Source organism: Larus michahellis, chromosome 4, assembly GCF_964199755.1.
Source record: "Larus michahellis chromosome 4, bLarMic1.1, whole genome shotgun sequence".
NCBI lineage: Eukaryota > Metazoa > Chordata > Aves > Charadriiformes > Laridae > Larus > Larus michahellis.
The window spans coordinates 50,305,932-50,324,016 of record NC_133899.1 but is presented as its reverse complement, the minus strand read 5'-3'; the positions used below and the strand labels follow the sequence as shown (position 1 = coordinate 50,324,016).

General features: G+C 42.8%; 2 protein-coding genes across 2 annotated transcripts in view; both read left to right on the top strand.

Annotated features, from left to right (window-relative positions):
* Positions 1-6,314, top strand: part of LOC141741582 (cytosolic phospholipase A2 epsilon-like) — a 38,400-nt gene extending 32,086 nt beyond the window's left edge. Inside the window, exons 19-21 of the mRNA XM_074582429.1 lie at positions 688-854; positions 1,589-1,775; positions 6,004-6,314. Coding sequence (XP_074438530.1) covers positions 688-854; positions 1,589-1,775; positions 6,004-6,314 — 665 coding nt within the window. The remainder of the gene's footprint in view (positions 1-687; positions 855-1,588; positions 1,776-6,003) is intronic.
* A 3,662-nt stretch (positions 6,315-9,976) lies between these two features.
* EHD4 (EH domain containing 4) overlaps positions 9,977-18,085 on the top strand; it is a 32,464-nt gene continuing 24,355 nt past the window's right edge. Inside the window, exons 1-2 of the mRNA XM_074584644.1 lie at positions 9,977-10,274; positions 17,755-17,931. Of these exons, the coding sequence (XP_074440745.1) occupies positions 10,036-10,274; positions 17,755-17,931 (416 nt within the window). The 5' untranslated portion in view covers positions 9,977-10,035. The remainder of the gene's footprint in view (positions 10,275-17,754; positions 17,932-18,085) is intronic.

Genomic DNA, 18,085 nt, shown 5'->3' with positions numbered 1-18,085 from the left:
CATCATACGCCGTCTCTTGCCTGGCCAATACTCAAGGGATGTGGGAGGAAGCCTTGTTTCGTGTTACTTTTTTACTCATAACTAAGATGTAACCTTTGTAACAGTATTCCCTGTTACCCAGTTTGGGAATTTGTGTTCGGTCTGGTACCAGATCTTCTGTGTACCATAGTAGAAGTCCTGGTCCAGATTACCTGGTCTAGTGGAAGGTGTCCCTGCCCATGGCAGGGGGGCAGGAACTAGATGGTCTTTAAGGTCCCTTCTAACCCGAACCATTCTATGATTCTATGTGTGACTGTTCTCATAACAGGCGAGGCACCAAACATCTTTAGTCTTTAGCCTGTCGAGACATTAAAATTTTTTAATGTTTTCCGTATTAGAAGAAAAAAAGAAAAAAAACCCGACCTGATCAAAGTCACACGCAAAACCAGGGGATGGAATTAACTCTATTCTCCTGAGCCCCAAGTTAATCCCTCTTAATTAGAGAAAAGCTAAAGAAATTGCAGAGTAAATAGTGAAAAGAGGAAGGTGGAAGAGGAACTGAGAAATGACTGAACTGCAGCTATCAGCTATATAGGTAGGTCTTAGACCCAAGAAAAGCTGAATTCTCTTTTTGTTAACAACTGACTTTCCTCAGCACCTCTCTTGCATTGAGCACCCCCTCTGAACAAAAAAATGCTTCTTTTCTAGACTGTGAGCTTGACTCGCAGCCCAACCACCTGACAGCAGCAACAGACTACCTCATCCTGATTGATACTGCATTTGCCTTTGCTACCAGTTACCCACCCCTTATGAGACCGGAAAGGAAAGTGGATGTCATTTTGCATCTCAACTACAGTTCAGGTTCCCAGACAGGGGTGAGCCTTCTACATTTTTCTTTACTGACTTTTCTGTTTCATCACTGAGTTCCCAGAATGGCTGATCCTCTACTCATAGAAACTTTTTTCCCCAGTATCTGGGAAGTGTAAGTAAGCTAACAGTTTACCAGGGTCACATATCTTTATTGAACAGTACAAGTGTTACCAGGAGGTAAGCATTTAGGAAACTGAATCTGCCCATTTTTATGTGTAAATGTTTTTTAGCTGATTTGAAGGCAGTCAGATGTAGAATGAATGAAGCTAAATGCATTTAAAAATCGTCTAAGACTTCTCAATGCAATCATACATAGTCTTATGCATGGGAAAGTGTACATTCAGGGCAATACAACTGTAGCAATAGAAGGGTTTGATGCAGAAGACCAGATATGCAAATAAATGCAAGAACAGTTTGTATTTAGGAGCTTTAAATTCCTTAGGGATAAAAACTTGCCTAAAGGCAGCATTTTTAATATCTAAATGTGGGATGTAGATTTTCAAAGACAGGCATGTGGACGCAGATCCATTCCACTCAACTTTGTCTTCCAGGTCTTCGGTCCATATACAGTCTACACCTAAGCGGGGTACATCACTGTGGGGTACATCACACAAATTCTGTCAGAATTTGGCCCTTACCTCACAAACATTCCCAGCGAAATTGGGTTTTGGTCAAATTCAAAGTGCTTCCCTATGTTCTGATGTTTTCTTTTGTTTTGTTTTCCTATTGTGGCAACCAGCCCCTGAAAGAAGCCTCTAAATACTTTGCAAAACAAGGAATTCCTTTCCCTACAAAGGTGCCAGATGACCAGGAAACCCCACATCTGAAGGAATGCTACATTATTGGTGACAAGGAGAGCCCAGAAACCCCTATTGTGATATTTTTCCCTCTGGTAAATGACACCTTCAGAGACTACAAAGCACCTGGTAAGCTTACAGTTACCCATTGCATTAACAGAGGCAGCAGCCACCTTCTTTCTCTTTTTTACTGTGCAATATCCGTTCTTCAGATCATGCTGTAAACACAGGCTCAGACTCTCTTTGCTTAGATCTGAACCATATCAAGAAGCTTAAAATATGTAATTTTTCCCGGACAGTAGAGCAGCAGCTGGGATCAGCCTTTGGCACGTATGCCCCTCTTCAGATTTCTTTTTGGCTTTTCATATGTAGATTGTAGAGTTTACTGATAAAAGTATATTCTGTTTATCTGCAGTGGCAGACATTAGCAGGGTTATTTCCTCTCATACTTGTCATCCTTTCCTGTTAGAGAATCTACGTACTCCTGGGGAATCTACGTATTTCATTGTTTAAAATAATTTCCAGGCTTACAGTTAGGCAGATAACCTTGCAAACAAAAGTGTGAACTAGCAAAGTGATGAAAATATAACACTGAGCCATAGTAGAGTGATGAAAATGCAACACTGAGCCACGCCGACAGTTTTTGTTCACTACAGTGAGTCCTACTTTGGAATTTCTAGAGTTTCAGTAGCAACATTGCAAGCCATTTCAAAACAGATGAAATATAAGTCCTGGTACCATATCCCAAAACACCATACCACTCCACTCGTGCCAAAAGTTTCAGTTACTCTTTCTCCAGATGATAAAATTCCTAACTCATGCTGTGAGAACACTTATTTTTCAATCACTTCAAAGCCCCCCAGTATACTGAAATTTAAAATTCTAGGCTGGTATATTGTACATTAAATTTAATAAAACAAATGTAGAAACTATTATCCCAATTGTATTAATTCATTTCCTTTATTTTTTTTTAAATAAGTCATAAAAAATCATGTGGTGCTTTTGCTTTGTAGATATTCTGGATTGAGCTCATTGCACATTTGAGGTATACGACTGGGATTTTGAACACGATTCAAATAGTCTAAGGGTATTTACGCACGTACATATACCATTCTACTCCAGCTCTTAGCACTGATCAGGTAACTGAAAGGCTGGTTTCTGCAGCTGCCCTTTGTAGAAAGAATTAGAGAAAGAAGAAAAGGAGAAAGAACTAGAACAGGAACCGAGAATTAGCTTCTGTACTGCTCTGTGAGGGAGTTTGCCTCCCCTCTCCCCCTCAATAATTTCCAGAACCCAGGGATGTGCCTAACTCAGCTATCTAACATCAGGTGTACACCAGATGATATGTAGATGCTACATGACAACATACATTACCAGGGAATCTAAAATGGGGTGTTACTAGGTATGTAGAAGATCTATATGAAGATTTGCATGATATCTGCATATTACATACACTTGAGGCAAGCCTGTGCTGCCCAACCGGTTCAGCTGGTAGCTGCAAGATGAGACTAAATGGAAAGAGAGCGAAGAGGTCCCTGTTGGGCCCCCACAGATGAAGTCTCAGCTGAGCTGAGCTGGAAGGGCTTGGCCCATGCGGTTTTTTGGGTGGGCTGCCACCTCGCAGCTGAGACCTGACCTCCACAGCAGCAGCATGGATGCTGCAGAAAGTCCTGGGAGGCTGGGAAGGGATGTCTGCCCTTTGTTAGTGACAGGCAGAGATCAGCTTAATTTATAATGCTTCAGTACCATGCCCTAGCACAGGTCTAAATTGTACAGCATGTGAAGTATTAGTTCAATCACATGAACAGCCAGTTTTTTCCACAGCCAGCTCATCCATCAGCTTGTTCAGCACAGGGAATTTAGAGCCTGGGCAGTAAACGAGTAAAACTGACATTCAAATGGGGTTACTTCTGCACTGGTTAGACTATTCCATGATCAAATAGAAAGGGGATTCTCTGTGTGAGGCTTAGACTGCTTCACTTGAGTGGTATCAGTTCCTTGTAATTCTGTCTGCAAAGCCAGGAGGAGTACCTAGAATTATAGAATGGTTTGGGTTGGAAGGGACCTTAAAGATCATCTAGTTCCACCTATCAGACTCGGAGAGAGCCTTCAAGGAAAATCAGAGCCCTTTGATCAATGTTGTTAGATTGGTGTTGTTAGAGAAGATTCCTGAAATGCATGCAGTTCTGTCAGAGAGATTTTCCCAATGCCTGTTCCCTTGCTCTAGTACAGGTGATTCGGTATCTGTGACTGTGGAGGGTGATTGTTCGCTACAGTAACACCCTCTTGCCAGTCTGATGGTTTCACTGGAGGCTGAGAGAAAAATTCCCTTGTGTCTGATGGTCTCTCATCTGTGATGAGGAGGGATCAAGTTTTATTTCCTGCCTTTGTTAACCCGTGTTATCTATCCCTGACAGTATTATCTACTATTTCTGGGTTGTTACTGCTCTCTTTCCCTCACACTAGCTATTAGAAAACTGAGGGGTCCGTGGGAATGACGGGGAAGGAAGAAACAGCCCTCATGAGCTGTCATGTCAGGCATGCAGGCTAGCACGCAGCAGTGGATCTCTACATCTTCGGGTCTCTGGCCCAGGGGTGGGATCCTCAGCTGGCCTTTAGCAGTCAAAGACACAGATGGGAGTCCAGGAATCTGCAGAATCTAACCAAATTAATTGACCTCTTCCCTTCTGAGAACCTGTTTGTTCTGCGTACTAACAGGTAGATATAAGTTCAGCCTTCCATATGCTCTGCCGCACCAGTGCAGAGTCGAGCAGAAACTAATATGGCCAAGTGGGTTCTTACACTCTCCAAGTGCAGAGTTCAAGAAGGGCAAGTTTGCCTACTGTGCACTGAGTATATCATGTAAAACACACCCTCAGCTCACAGCGTGCATGTTGCGTCTACTGAGTTTAGTGTACAGATGTATTTCCACCAAGTCAGTAAGTGTCGGTGTGTCTCAAACAGCAGCTAAATCAAAACCACTCATGGTGTCACTGTCTAGAGCAGCTGGCTGGGTCCAAGCTGAGATCAGCTATTATTTTGAATCCCAGGTGATCTATGAAGCTCCTAGAAAAACAAGTTACAAGATGTGTTTTACATCTTCTGCATCTGAGATTTGTGATTTCCAGGGCAAGCCTTGGGTATTTTTTCGCCCTGTACCAACAACATACTGTGGAGGGCCCTGTGAATATTTGCTCTGCGATAGCCTGCAAAAGAAGTTCTGCATTAGCTTTGGATTGAGTTTCTACTGTCAAATAAATTAAGAAAAAAGAAAATTTGTCTTCAGATCATAAGATATGATGGATATAATATTTCCAGAGATGACACTTGGGGAATTATCTACCTAATTATTTTGCTGTATCTTTGATATATGTGTTGATTATCCTGGGATGATGAAATGGGCATGAGAAGTTCTTTCAGTGTCCCTGCCAAATCTTAGTGATTCGGGCACTATTAGGTTCAGTCTCGCTGTGGAGGTTACTTAAAGCCTGTAGTTTTTTATAGTAGTAGGTAGCTCAAGGAAATTACCGTAAATATTTGTGCCATCTGGTTCCGGGATATGTCCAGATAATGACTCTGTGAAGTCTCTCAGTTTAGATAACAGAATCTAGTTGTTTAGGTCTGTTTTCTGTATTTTTTGACAATTCTTCCCAGTAGGAACCAAGATCATGCAGCAGACTGTGCTAGAGCAAGTGCTAGGCTGTCCAGGAGGAAAGAATACCTATCAGGTCACTGAGAAGGCAGGTCTGCTTCAGCTTGAATCACTGAAATAAATACATGGATTTTCAGCAGCCTATTTCTGGAGGCATAGAAGGATAGTAGTGAGGGAAATAACATGATGTAGAGTCAAAGCTGGAAGGCACAGAAAGTGGCAGTGGCTTCAGGCCCATCACCTGGAAAGAAACCAAGCTGTCATGAGGTCCTTGCTGTTAGCGTCTGCTTTGGGAAAAGGGGAGGAAAGAGAGGAAGAGTAGTTGCCATTTACTTGCACCTTGGCTAAAAGTAGGGGGCTGAGATAACTGTGAGGTGGGGGCTGGGGCTGGGAGAGCATCAGCGCTGAGGGTGACTTGGGGACCATATTGACAGCTCTCTTCAGAGCCACAGGAGGAGGCAGGGAGTCTCACCCTTTTGTGCTTAAAAGAGGAGCTACTTGTTTTGGAATTTCCAAAAGTACCCAGGACAACCCCTACTCGCCTCACCCACCAGCAGCTTCTCCGCCTGCTGCTGCCAACCAAATATCCCAGCAATAAAACACCTGTGGAAGGAAAATTTCAGGTTGTGATCCTCTATGTGTGCATGCCTGAGAAAAAACCCAACTGCTTTTTGCTAATTAACGGAGTCATTGTTTGTCCCTTAGGTGTTAAACGTAGCCCCTCAGAGATGGCAGAAGGTGATGTTGATGTTGCCAATACCTGTGGTCCATATTACATAAACAATCTGAGTTATTCAGAGGAAGATTTTGACAAACTGGTGAACCTAAGTTACTACAACGTCCAGAACAATAAAGATTTGATTCTTCAGGCCTTGCGGACTGCCGTGGAGCGGAAAAAGCAGCATAAGAAAGAGCAACCACTGCAAAAAACACCCAATGCGGATGGTACGTGTGCGCCTGATAGAAAGGGAACTCAGCATTTGGCCGATTGCCCGGCACGAGGGAATATGAAATAAAATATCTATGCGTCTTGTTAATGAAGAAAAAAAAGGAATTTGATTAGGAAGTGAAGAAAAGCCAAAGAATGCTAAGAATAGCACCTCATTTGTCATCAAAAATGTTAAAGCATGTCTGTCAGTGGAGGGAATAAACACAAAAAAACAGAGGTCTTCCTTAATAAATTAATGTGCTTCCCTCGTTGACAGCCTCAGGAGCGTGGCTAGGTGAGGCTGTGCTCTGCTCGTGCTTGCAGAAGTGACCTTTCAGGCCAAGGCCAAAACGCATGGACGAGGAAGCGTGAGGAAGTTTACGCTGGCCGTGTTTGTGCTCTACCTGTGCTATAAAAAGAGAGGATTTTCAATCCAGAAATACAGCAGAGAATATAATCCATTGTCTCTAAAACAAAACCCATTTGTGAACTAAGGAGCCTTTATGTGAATGTAAATAAATATTAAACTTTATATAATAAAATACTTTTTTTTGAGTCAGAGTTACAGCAAATAAACTTTTTTTCACAGCAAATACACGTTAAAGCCATTTATTTTAGGTGCTTCTTCCTCTATTAGCAAGACAACTGAAGACAACATGCAGACTTATTTCATAGCTGCTGAAAAAATATTGAAGAAGAAAATACGCCTGCTCCAGACCTATACGTGAACTGCCCCAGGATCCTGGGACCCCTTGAGTTTAGGATTACATTTAAAATCCATCTCTACAAGAAAGGAATCATGCTAATTTATTTTATTAAGCTGGACTTAAATGTTGTTGACACATACCAAATGTTTAAAGCTTTAATGTTTCGAGAATATTACATCTTGAAAAGACACAAGAAACACAGAGAAAGCAGATCTAAGATTGTATACCGAACACTGCCCACCCAAATGCAATTTTTTAACTTGCTGTAGAGTATTGCAACTGAAGTTAACAGAACATTAACTTTCCACTTTCTGACACTTTGGTCATCATGTCGACATGGCTCCTTTCAAGTAAGTGGTCTGTTTTTTTTGACAGATGGAATCCAGGTCTCGATTGATTCTTTTTCTAAATTAACTTTTATTCAATGCTATTGATTTATTTAGTAGATGTCTTGTATCTACAAGCCCATGTTTCCTGCAGGCTTCCCTGCTCCTCAGTTCTGCTATAGTATCCTTTGTCAAGAGATCTTGTTATTGTGGGACAAAAATGGAAGCCTTACAAATCCCTGTGCCCTCAAGGTCGAGGGTCTCCTCCTTCTGGTGCACAGAAACATAATCCTTCTGTTTCCACTCAGGTCAGTGAACGCTCACCTGTGGTGCACACTATGGGAGCCCATACAGATCCTGTGTGGGCTATATGCCCAGGGTTTACCTCCCATGGAAACAAGAGAGCAAAGACGGCAGTCGTGCTGATGCATGCTGGATCTCATCACAATATGGGACGGGATGCAGCCAGAGGGCACAGTCAGACCCGGGAATTTGGAAGCACTCCCATGTTCTCGTATACAGTTAGAGCTTTATTGTCTGAAGGGCAAAAATTATCCCACTGACAGCAGGAAGCATCTATGCAGGAAATCTGAAGACAAGCAGAACGAGGTGTGTGAGCGCAAACACTTCCCTGCCCTTCCTGCAGCTTTCCAGCAGCCGCAAAGGGGTCACCGAGAACAATGAACACTTTACCCCATTTCAAAAAGCTAACATGAAATAATCATACAGTATCTCTGCGTTCTCTATATTCAACAAGACTACAGAGGAAAGTGACAGGGCTGATCACAGAGGTGGAACAGCTTCCACACAAGGGGTGAAGAGATAGGAAATCTGCAACCTAGAAAAAAGACAAAAGGAGTGAAAGGCAGAGAAGTGAGAGATCCGTGAAATCTGGGGTGCCCTGTGGGAGATGAACAGGGAGCGACTGTACACCTCTCTTTTAACACAAGCCCTGGAGGGGATCAAACAAAACTAGCAAGCAGCAGGTTCAAAGTTAACAAAGTAAGGTAGTTCTACACACAACATGCAATTAAGTTATAGACCTCTTTGCCCCTGATGTTGTTGTTGATAAAAGTTTACAAGTTCAAAAAAACTGACTGGTGCATTTACTGGATGCAAAAAAAAACCACAAAGGCTCCGCATCTGCCTCAGTCCTGCACTGAAACATCAGTTCCCAGAGGCTGGGAGGACAGTCTGAGACAATATTGTACCTGCTCTTTTTCCATGATGTTCTCCTGTCGCTAATACTGGATGCCCCAAAGATGAGTGGGAAAGTGGTCTCACCCCAGACTGCACTACTTATGTTTTCCACAGCTCTGGTATTTCTGCAGATAATAAATGATCAGGAGTAGCCACAACTCCTAAAGATGTGGTAGTATAAGACTTATTTAAAAGAAATTACTAAAGTGGCCTGGAGAAGATGTTAAGTAACTGCAAGGATAACTTAATTACCAATGGATTAACCTACAGGGAAAAGACATGAAAATGAGAGGAGTGCAAAACCAAACTATAAAAAGGGGATTTAAAAAAAAAAATTAGGAAGCCCGTCAGCAAAGCTCTACATGAAATGGTATAAAATCTTTGACTCAGCATGGAAGTTGCAACAAAAGAGTTGCAAAACATGTGCACAGCCCTAAATAAAATGTGAAGCAAGGAACCAAGAAAAGGCAGAGTGGTTAAATGCTTAGAACTGAGCATTATTAAAGCCTAACATCTGCTCTTTGAGGAACAGCATGAGGAGGAGGGAGATAGAAAGGGCACATCTAAACCTGCTGATTTATTTAGAAAAGAGCTGGAGCATACAAAGAAAAGGTAATATTCAAGATGGAAATCAGCAGGAAGAAAGGTACATAGCTAAAAATGTGAATCAGTAGGTGTGCTGGACCAGCAAAAAGGGATTTAGATGATAACGATGTGGCAAAGGAGCCAAGGACATAAGTGTGCAATACAAAAGATAAACTTTCAGCATTATATTTACACACAGATTCAGCAAAATATCCCCCCCCCTTTTTTTTTAACTGGGAGACCAAGCTTGTGTTTTCTAAGTAGTGACTGAGCACAAACTTTTAAGCTAGAGGAAAAAAAGCATTAATTTTACTGATTTTTTCAATGTCTTAGTGAATATGATATTGTATTCCACTAAAATCTCTTGAAACATAAATGGAAATAGTGATCCATCCAAGTGGCTTAACACAATATCAAGACCTAAGGTTAAAACTAACGGCTGTATCTGCTACACACGTCCCACAGCAAAATGTCAATGTTATACTAAGAGTTTTCACTGTGTTTAAAACAGTTGCCCAACATCGTAGCTAATGCCCACGCCTCTTAGTTACACACTCCTTTGGCATCCAAAGCCAGCAGCCATCATCAGGAAAGCATGAGGAGCATTTGGGCGATCCTATGTTCAGGCCGGAGTTGTCAAAGCGTTTCCGGGTGTCATTTTAAGGGGGATGAAATTTTGGGGCGGAAAGAGCGGCAGGTACAATTAACCTCCAGAGGCGGAATCATGGTTAAAAATAGTAAAAGAATTAAAAAAATTTTAAAGATCCTCTGGTTCTGAAAAACTAACAACATCCTTCTCAAAAGAACCCCAAACGCACCCGAAACCGAGGGTATTACGGCAGGGAGCGGCGCGCTGCCGGGTGCGGGCAGCGCTGCTGGCACCGCCCCCGCACCGGGGCCGGGTCCGCCCGCCCGTTCCCCCCCCGCCCTCCACCTCCTCCTCCGCCGGCGGCGGCGGTCGGCAGAGCGGCGGGGCGCTGGCGGCGGCGGGATGTTCAGCTGGCTGGGGAAGCAAGGCGGCGGGCGGGAGCGCGGCGGCGCCGGCAGCGACGTGGTGCAGACGGTGACCGGGGGGCTGCGGGACCTCTACCTCCGCAAGCTGCTGCCGCTGGAGGAGCACTACCGCTTCCATGACTTCCACTCGCCCGCCCTGGAGGAGGCCGACTTCGAGAACAAGCCCATGGTGCTGCTGGTCGGGCAGTACAGCACCGGCAAGACCACCTTTATCCGGTAGGCGCCCCCAGCTGCTGCGCGGCTCCTTCACCCGAGGCCGCCGCCGCGCCCGGACCCGCTCGGGGACCGCCGGCCGGCGCCCTGCCCGCCTCGCCCCCGCCGCCCCCTCGGTAATCCTCGCTCACGTCCTGCCCGGGGCCTTTCTGCTCTGGGAGAAATGCCTCCTACGCCCTGGCAGCGCACCCCGCGGCGAACCCTGCCGGGCGGGCCAGCGGCCGCCCCGCCTGCTCGCCCCCTACGGCACGGCGGAGCGGGGAGCGCCTGTGCCGGTGAAGGGCGGCTAACAGCTCTGCAGCGGGGCCGGCGTCCGGCTGCTGCCGGCAGCCTGGGGTGGCGGGGACGCGGCCGGTGTCCCTCCCGAGGAGCGGGGCTTTCCCCCGAGCCCCCCGCGCCGTGGCGAGGGTGGGTGCCGCTCCCGGGGCTGCTGCGTGCCCTGTAACTCTCCCGCCAACTTCCCGTTTGAGAATATTATCTCGATTTCATGTTCTGACGAGAAAGCGTAACCTCGTTGCCTACTTCCTCTTAGCTTTTTATTTTTTTAATCTCTAAATTATTTCAAAGGAAAAAATCGGCGCTCGGCGTTAAACCGGCATGACCGCATCGGCCATCACAGGCCGTTTACCCTTACCTCCTCCCTCTTCTTTCCCAAAAGTAGTTTAATGTGTAGATTGGATGTGAAGATGAGAGAGAAACACGGTGACAGTTTTGGGCCAAAAAACACACGGTATCTGGAAAGTCCTTCCCCACCCCCCCCAGCTTTTTTGGTGAATTGCATTGAACAAGCAATATCAATGCCTAATAAGGCAGCTTAACAGTGTTGCTGCTGTTGTACTATTTTCTCTTTTCCTGTCTTCCTTATCGCTAAGTTTGTTGGTAACTGATTTTAGGAAGCTGAAGTGTGCCTTGGGTATTAGGAGCTTGTGAATATTTTGCATATATTTGAGTGTGCTTGCCTCTCATATGCCCCTTGCAGATCAGTCTAAGATGATATAAAACCCTGCAAAAGACACCGAGGGGTCACTTGGATCAAATTTTTACCTGCTTGTTATAGCTGAAGTTCATTATTGTCCTTCTGTAAATTTTACAAATGTTTCTCTTTCGGTTCCAAAGGTTACAGGCAGCCTTGCAATAACGCTGTTTTCTTTTTACAGCGTGAAAGACCTACCTCTCTTCTTCTCCACTGAAGAGTGATGTTTACCTTTAACTCACCTGAGAACTTTTCAGATGTTTACAGAGATAATCATGTTTCTTTTCTGGTTTTACAACTAGCTAATTGGAAGCTTTAAGTTGATCTCTGTTCTTTACTGATTATTACTGCATTCTTGCAAACACTTAAAGTGGCTGATTTGGGTTTTCCTAACACTTCTTCAGTCATGCCTGATTGATTTTATTCTTTAAGAAGTACAGCAGCTTTGTAAGTCTGTATATATTTCCAGACAAGTGGTGTTGCCTGGCTTATGGACAGGGGATGGAGAGAGCACAGGTAATACGGAGACAGAACAGTCTCAAATACGTACGTACCAGAACTTGTTCTGCCTGTCCACTGAGTTGCTGTGTCACTTGCAATTCATAGGAAACTTTTTTCCCCTCTAAGAAACTGCCTTGGATGAGAACACACATACTTGATTTATGGACATTCAACTTTTCTGTCCTTTACAGTGGCCCGTATTTGGCTGGAGTGCAAGTCAATATTGCGCTTAGGAACATTGGTATTCCTTGCAGTGCCTTAGATGTATTTTTGGTACTGTTGCTTTGTGAGTAACTTGTTATCACCTGAACCATAAACTACTGAGCTGATTGGTTGACTGATACTAATGTACAGTCTGAATGAGAAAACACGTGTCACTTATTACAGCTATTTCTAGCTTTTTTAGTGTTGGTCACTGCTGGGCAAAGATGCCCAGGCAAATTTGACATAGATAAAATCTTCAAAGATGTTTTCTCATGCGTTTTATTAAAATATCTGACTCAGTGGAGGAGGTGACTTCTACTGTGATGTGCCTTTCTCTTCCTTCACTTACCCCTTTGTCCTGTCCCCATTTTGGGTAGGTTGCAGAGTGGTTTAATCCCTCACTAGGTACTGGAGAAGACAGGAATTGACTCTTGAGCCCAAATCAGTAACAGAACAGCTGTTCCTCCTTCTAAAGGACCATGGTCTGACCTCACCATGATGAACATTCATTACATCAGTGTTCGCTATGGAATAGATAGTAATTGGCTGAATCACATGAGAAAATGCTCCGTTCATGATGGGCAGCAACTTAGACAATAGTGTCCCAGTGACTGTTACCAATTTAGAGGAGAAAAAGAAAAGCAAAAAAAGAGAAGTGCTTTTGTACTGAAGGCAAGACTTAGAAGAAGACATGGGAAAATATTATAGTGTCCAGGTCAGCCACAAATAAATTTCCCCTCTGGTAGGCTGAATTTCCCATGGAAAAATGTCATATGCTCTCAAGATTGTTATAATTCCAGGTTTATTATAGATAGTTTTTCTTAAAATGAAGTTGGACTGTAGGGTTTTTTTTCCCATTAGCCTTTTGACAAGCAAACATTATTTTAAATCTTAATTAAAACTGCTTTTTTGTTCCACTTTTGTCCATTTCATAGTCAGGAAGGCATACTAGATCTACTTAAGTGTTTACTATTAGGTTTATATGTGAACATAACAATTCTGTTTAGCTGACAAGTATTCCTTTGGGATTTACTTTGATTTAGACGTTATCGTGAGAATTTCACATTTTCATACCTCTGACACATCCACATCCACCCAGTTCCTTCCACTAAGTCTTCATGGAAAACACAGATCTAGCAATGACTGAATGTCCCTGGGGATTAAGATATACAAACAAACGCTTCCAGGTTTCTAACAGCTCTTCTGGTTTTTCACTTGATGCTGTTTATCTTCTTTGCGCTTGGAACAATGCAGTGAAACCTGCCAGTTTCGTTGTCTAAGGTGTAGCGTGGTAATATTCTTTTATTCAGTGCTGACAATTCAAATAAATATATCCAGGCCGAAATGTTAATACTTGTCTGATTGTTTTTAACGGGGTGGGAGGATGGATGAGAGCCAAGTGCTTATCTTGCGTGTGAGCTGCTTGGCTTTGCAGCTTCTATAATTCTCTCAGTTTCTCCTGGCTGCTTTAGAGAAAGAAGTGGGGAAAGGAGGGACAGGAGAGGAGAACTGTAGTGTTTGAAAAAGAGACAGGAGCTGGTCAGTGCAAGTTTGTAGTTGCTAACCTTTTTTCTCTCCTTCTAACAATGAATTAAACTTCTGATCTAATACTGTTTAACTTGTTAATAATTTTCTTTTTTAAAAGTGTAAGAGGCTGACTTTTTTTAAAGAACTTACCAAGATGAGGAAAAACAGAAGGAAATTCCTCAGCTTGCCAGGCTGTGCTTTTATTTTGCTTACAGGTATTACTCAGAGATTAAAATGGTAAACTTCCTTCTATTTAACTCAGCCAGAACTGGGTTTTGTGAAAGCACCCTTTTGTGTGCATAATATCTGGAGTCTGCAAGTAGTATGCAGTCGCTTGTATGGCAATTACAGGCTGCATCTATTTCTTCTGGGGGGAAAAGGTCCCTGTAAATCTCTGTGAGAGAAAGCTGGAACTTCTTTGTTACCAGCTCTACATGAAAGTTTTAGTTGAGTTACTCGGAGCAGAATTCTTACACTAAAGCAAACATCTGCTAGTTTTCTTGTGTTAGAAAAAAAAAAAAAAGCATGGAGGATTTGGTGCAGTATGTAGTATGGAGATGAGCAACCTTGTGAAAGGAGGCTTGAGTTTGTCTCCCCATGCGTCACACGGTGTCCCTGCCCAATGCTGCTCTGTCCACCTCACCTGTGTTCGTGCGTTCGTATGGCTTAGCTGAAGCGTTTAGACCTCAGATGATTATCGGTATCCACAACTGTGAGTAATCTTTGCTATCTCTGGAACTTTGTAAACCAGTTTCCCATAGTCTGGCTATAGATCTTGCAAAGGAACATAGATGAATGTTTATTGGCAAAGCAGAAAGGTTATAGCCCAGGTAAAAACAAAGGGAGAAGAGTCAACAGGATGTCTGTTGTTTGATCTAGACTGTCTTTGGGATGTTTGCTATTTTTAAGCATTCTTCCTGTGAACCATTTTGAACTCCTTCTCTGCTGAAAATTCCTGAGAAGGGCATGGAGTTGTGGATGCAAAAAATCCAGGTATTTTCCTGCGTTAATATAGCATATGGTACAAAAAAATTTGTAGCTTTTCAGTTTACAGAGGACTGCTCATCTCTTTTGTGTGGCTAAGTGAAACTGGTATTTTCATACTGAGAGGAAGCGTGATATAGATTGCACAGCCAGTGCTCAAGAACTAGGGTTTATTTTAGTCTGTACTGATTCTTGACATGCAACTGTGGGCTGGTCTTAATGGAAAATACCTGCCTTGCAAAGTGTTTCCTGTGTCTGTTGAATAGCTGTACCTGGCTCAGCAATATGACTGTTGGGTGGGACTTGGTATTTGAAAGGAGATCTTGCCTTTCTGGATTGTTACCGCTATAAAAGCCTGGGTTTTAAAGCTGCATCTGTGACATTAACTTGGAAATATCATCGCTGTTCAGTAGTGCTTTCCTTTCAATAAGTAACTAATCTGAATCTGCATTGTTTGAGTTCCAAGCTGAAAATACAGATAGTCCATACTTCCAACTCTTTGTGAATTCTGCAAATGTTACATGTGCAGCAGCTTCATGAGCAGGCCATGAGATTACTTTTTTTAGTCATGTAAAAAAAGCACTACCACTAAATGTCCGTAACCATGCCTGGCAGGTTCACGAGTTTATGATAGATAGCAATTATCCTGTTGCCCTGGAGGTGTCTTATCCTGTATTCACATCCCATCATGCAGTTTTCTGTGACCTGGGATCTGGGACTTCTCTCGCGTGCATTTGATTTCAGTACAATGTTCTTTACTGCTGCTCTGGGAGCTTCTTGTCGTATGTGTTGCCACCTTATGATTTGCTGCCTCTGTCAGCAGAAGTCTGGGAATGACAATTCATCTCAAGAGAAGAACTTAGTTACGCGTCTTATAGAAATCCTTTCCCTTCAAAAAGGAGGGCAATGAAGAAAAGAAAAATTGGGAGACTTTGAGGTAGAATATTTCATTGTGGCAAGCTAAAAATCTTATTTTAGAAGTTAAAAGTATAATTGATCTTTCAAAATCAGCGCTGTGGGTAAGTCCAGCCTGGTTTTAGTGAAAAATGGTAGTGGCTCTTGTGAGTTAGCGTTGCATCCTGTTTTAGAGGGCTCTAGTCTGCAGTGGAGTTCTGTGAGGAGGCAGGAACACACATCTGTTTCAGGTGTTTAGCTGTTTGCTGCAATACCTGAAAGTCCTGGATTTCCATGCATAAAGGGCTCAACTGCTGAGCTATCAAAGGACTTTTGTCTTAATTTTGATACATGATCTACTTGGTAAAGATGAGGGATATACTGCATTGTGCACTCCTGCATGTGCAAAAGTATCGAGTTTTTTGCATTTGGACAAGGGTTAGTTTTATTTCCCTGTTACTGTGCATTAGGTACAGCTTATTCTAGAAGTAGAACAAATTGACTTTGGCATGTTCTGGCATGATTGTTCTTGTGTTCCTTCTTTCCCATAGTTTTTAGCATTGGCGGGTTGGGGGTCTTTCTGTTTGTTCGATTGCAGAAAGCTTCAGGAAACGTCATGTAAATAACTGTTCTATGATTTAAGCCTCCCAGATCATAGGTTGAGCTGATTGGAGCCAGTTTGCTAAGTCTAGTGGAAAAAGATCTTTGAAACATGTAGTATATATTTAGTTCCTTAAATTCAGCTTCCCTGCACTGGTCTATAAAGTCTGAGAATGTTTGGGTATTGAATTTAAAGACAAATAGAGATTGTTCAGCAAGCACAGACACTTTGTAGAATGTTTTGGGTTTTTTTCAGCAAAAACAACCGGCAAGTCCTCTCAAATTAGTATTTCTTTATTAAATGATAGCATAACAGGCATAGTGCTGCTAGATTAAGGGCCAGAACAAACCTATTATTCAAGGACAGATGTTAATATAGATGTGCTCAAACCTAACTAGTGCTGTCATCGGATGTAGGACCGTCACCTGTGCCTGAAGAATTCTTGGTGAAGTCCAGCTTTGATTATGTAAAAAGTTAAATCATAGTTTGTTAAAATTGGGTGGTTTTTGTTTGGTTTTGTAGTTTGTTTGGCTTTTTTTAAGAACTGCAGGGTGACATGGGAACCATGGAATTAATAATTACTGTATGATTTAAGTTCATTGGAGAATTTTAATGCTCTTACAGCATGCTTGAAAACAATTTGGTCTTAGTCTTGAGGTGAACATTTTCAAGTTGTGAATGCCTACTCTTTAATGTTAGGCAGGTTGGTCTACTCCAGTTTTTTGAAAAGTGGCAGTTATAGTATAGGCTAGAGCAACTTTGTAAGCCAGAGGCTTGCTTGATAGGCTTGGGATTTCTTTTGCTTCTCACTTGCTATCCAGGAAAGGATGCAGACAGGATTTTTCTCTAAATTCATGCTCCGTTTCCATTAAGTTTTAGCATTTAAATATTACACATCCTTTGTTTGAGACCTTGTTGTCTGTAAAGTCAAGACTTGGTGTATGTGTCAGACTTGGTCCATTGAGTGTGTGCTGTCTAAGTCTCTAAGTAGATTACTCAGAGGGACATGCAAGATGGTTTCTGTTGGTACAGCGCTACCTGACTTGATGCCTCTTGGAAGGACGTTACTGTTAGGCCTGAAGTTCTGCAGGTCTGACTTAGTTAATTGCTTTTTGATACATGGGTCAAAATAAAAGCTCTTTTCCTCACTCCCGAACAGATGTAACTGTGTTGGCTCATAATTGTGTTATTTCTGCCTGTGGTAAGATGGGTTAAAAATAGTAAAATCATACACCGTAACCGAGTTCATCAAAGGGTTAGATATGTCAGCAAAGTGACGCTGTTCATGTGCTGTTTCAAATTGCTCCCTTTTAGTAACAGCAGCACTTGTATAGACTTGCAAACACGCACAGAAGCAGGAATGTCTTGTAGTGTGAGCTACAGCACTGGAATCATTGGTGAAAGCATTCACTTGAGTGGGTCAGGTGCTGCGGTTGAGGGAATGCTTTCCACCCTGTTTTTATAAAGGGATTTACTTCATGCTTTTACCTAGTTGTGAAAAACTGGGATTCAGTTTCGGGTTTTTTTCCTAATGAATAGAAATAATGAAATGCAGGAAAAATGTTATTTTATTATTCTAGGGTGTGTATCACAGAATCACAGAATGATAGGGCTTGGAAGAGACCTCTGTAGATCATCTAGTCCAGCCCCTCTGCCAGAGCAGGTTCACTTAGAGCAGGTTGCACAGGAACACGTCCAGACGGGTATATCCTTGGGAATGTTCAAGCAAACTACAGATATTTGCTTTTGCCATGGTTCCCAGACATTCATTCCGTTACTTTATGTATTCTCCATTTCAGATATCTCCTCGAACAAGACTTTCCAGGTATGCGGATTGGTCCAGAGCCTACCACAGATTCTTTTATTGCTGTGATGTATGGAGATTCAGAAGGAAACGTTCCTGGAAATGCCCTAGTTGTTGATCCTAAGAAGCCGTTCCGCAAACTCAGCCGCTTTGGAAATGCTTTCTTGAACAGGTGGGATCTGTTTGCTTGCTGTCATTTAAATCTCTACCTTATACCATCTTCAAGCATCTATGTTGTTTACTAAATCTTTTCTGCCGTGTTTGTTTTGAACAGCATGAAATAAGTATTCAATTACAAGCAGGGGCAGTGACTGCTCAAGTGAATT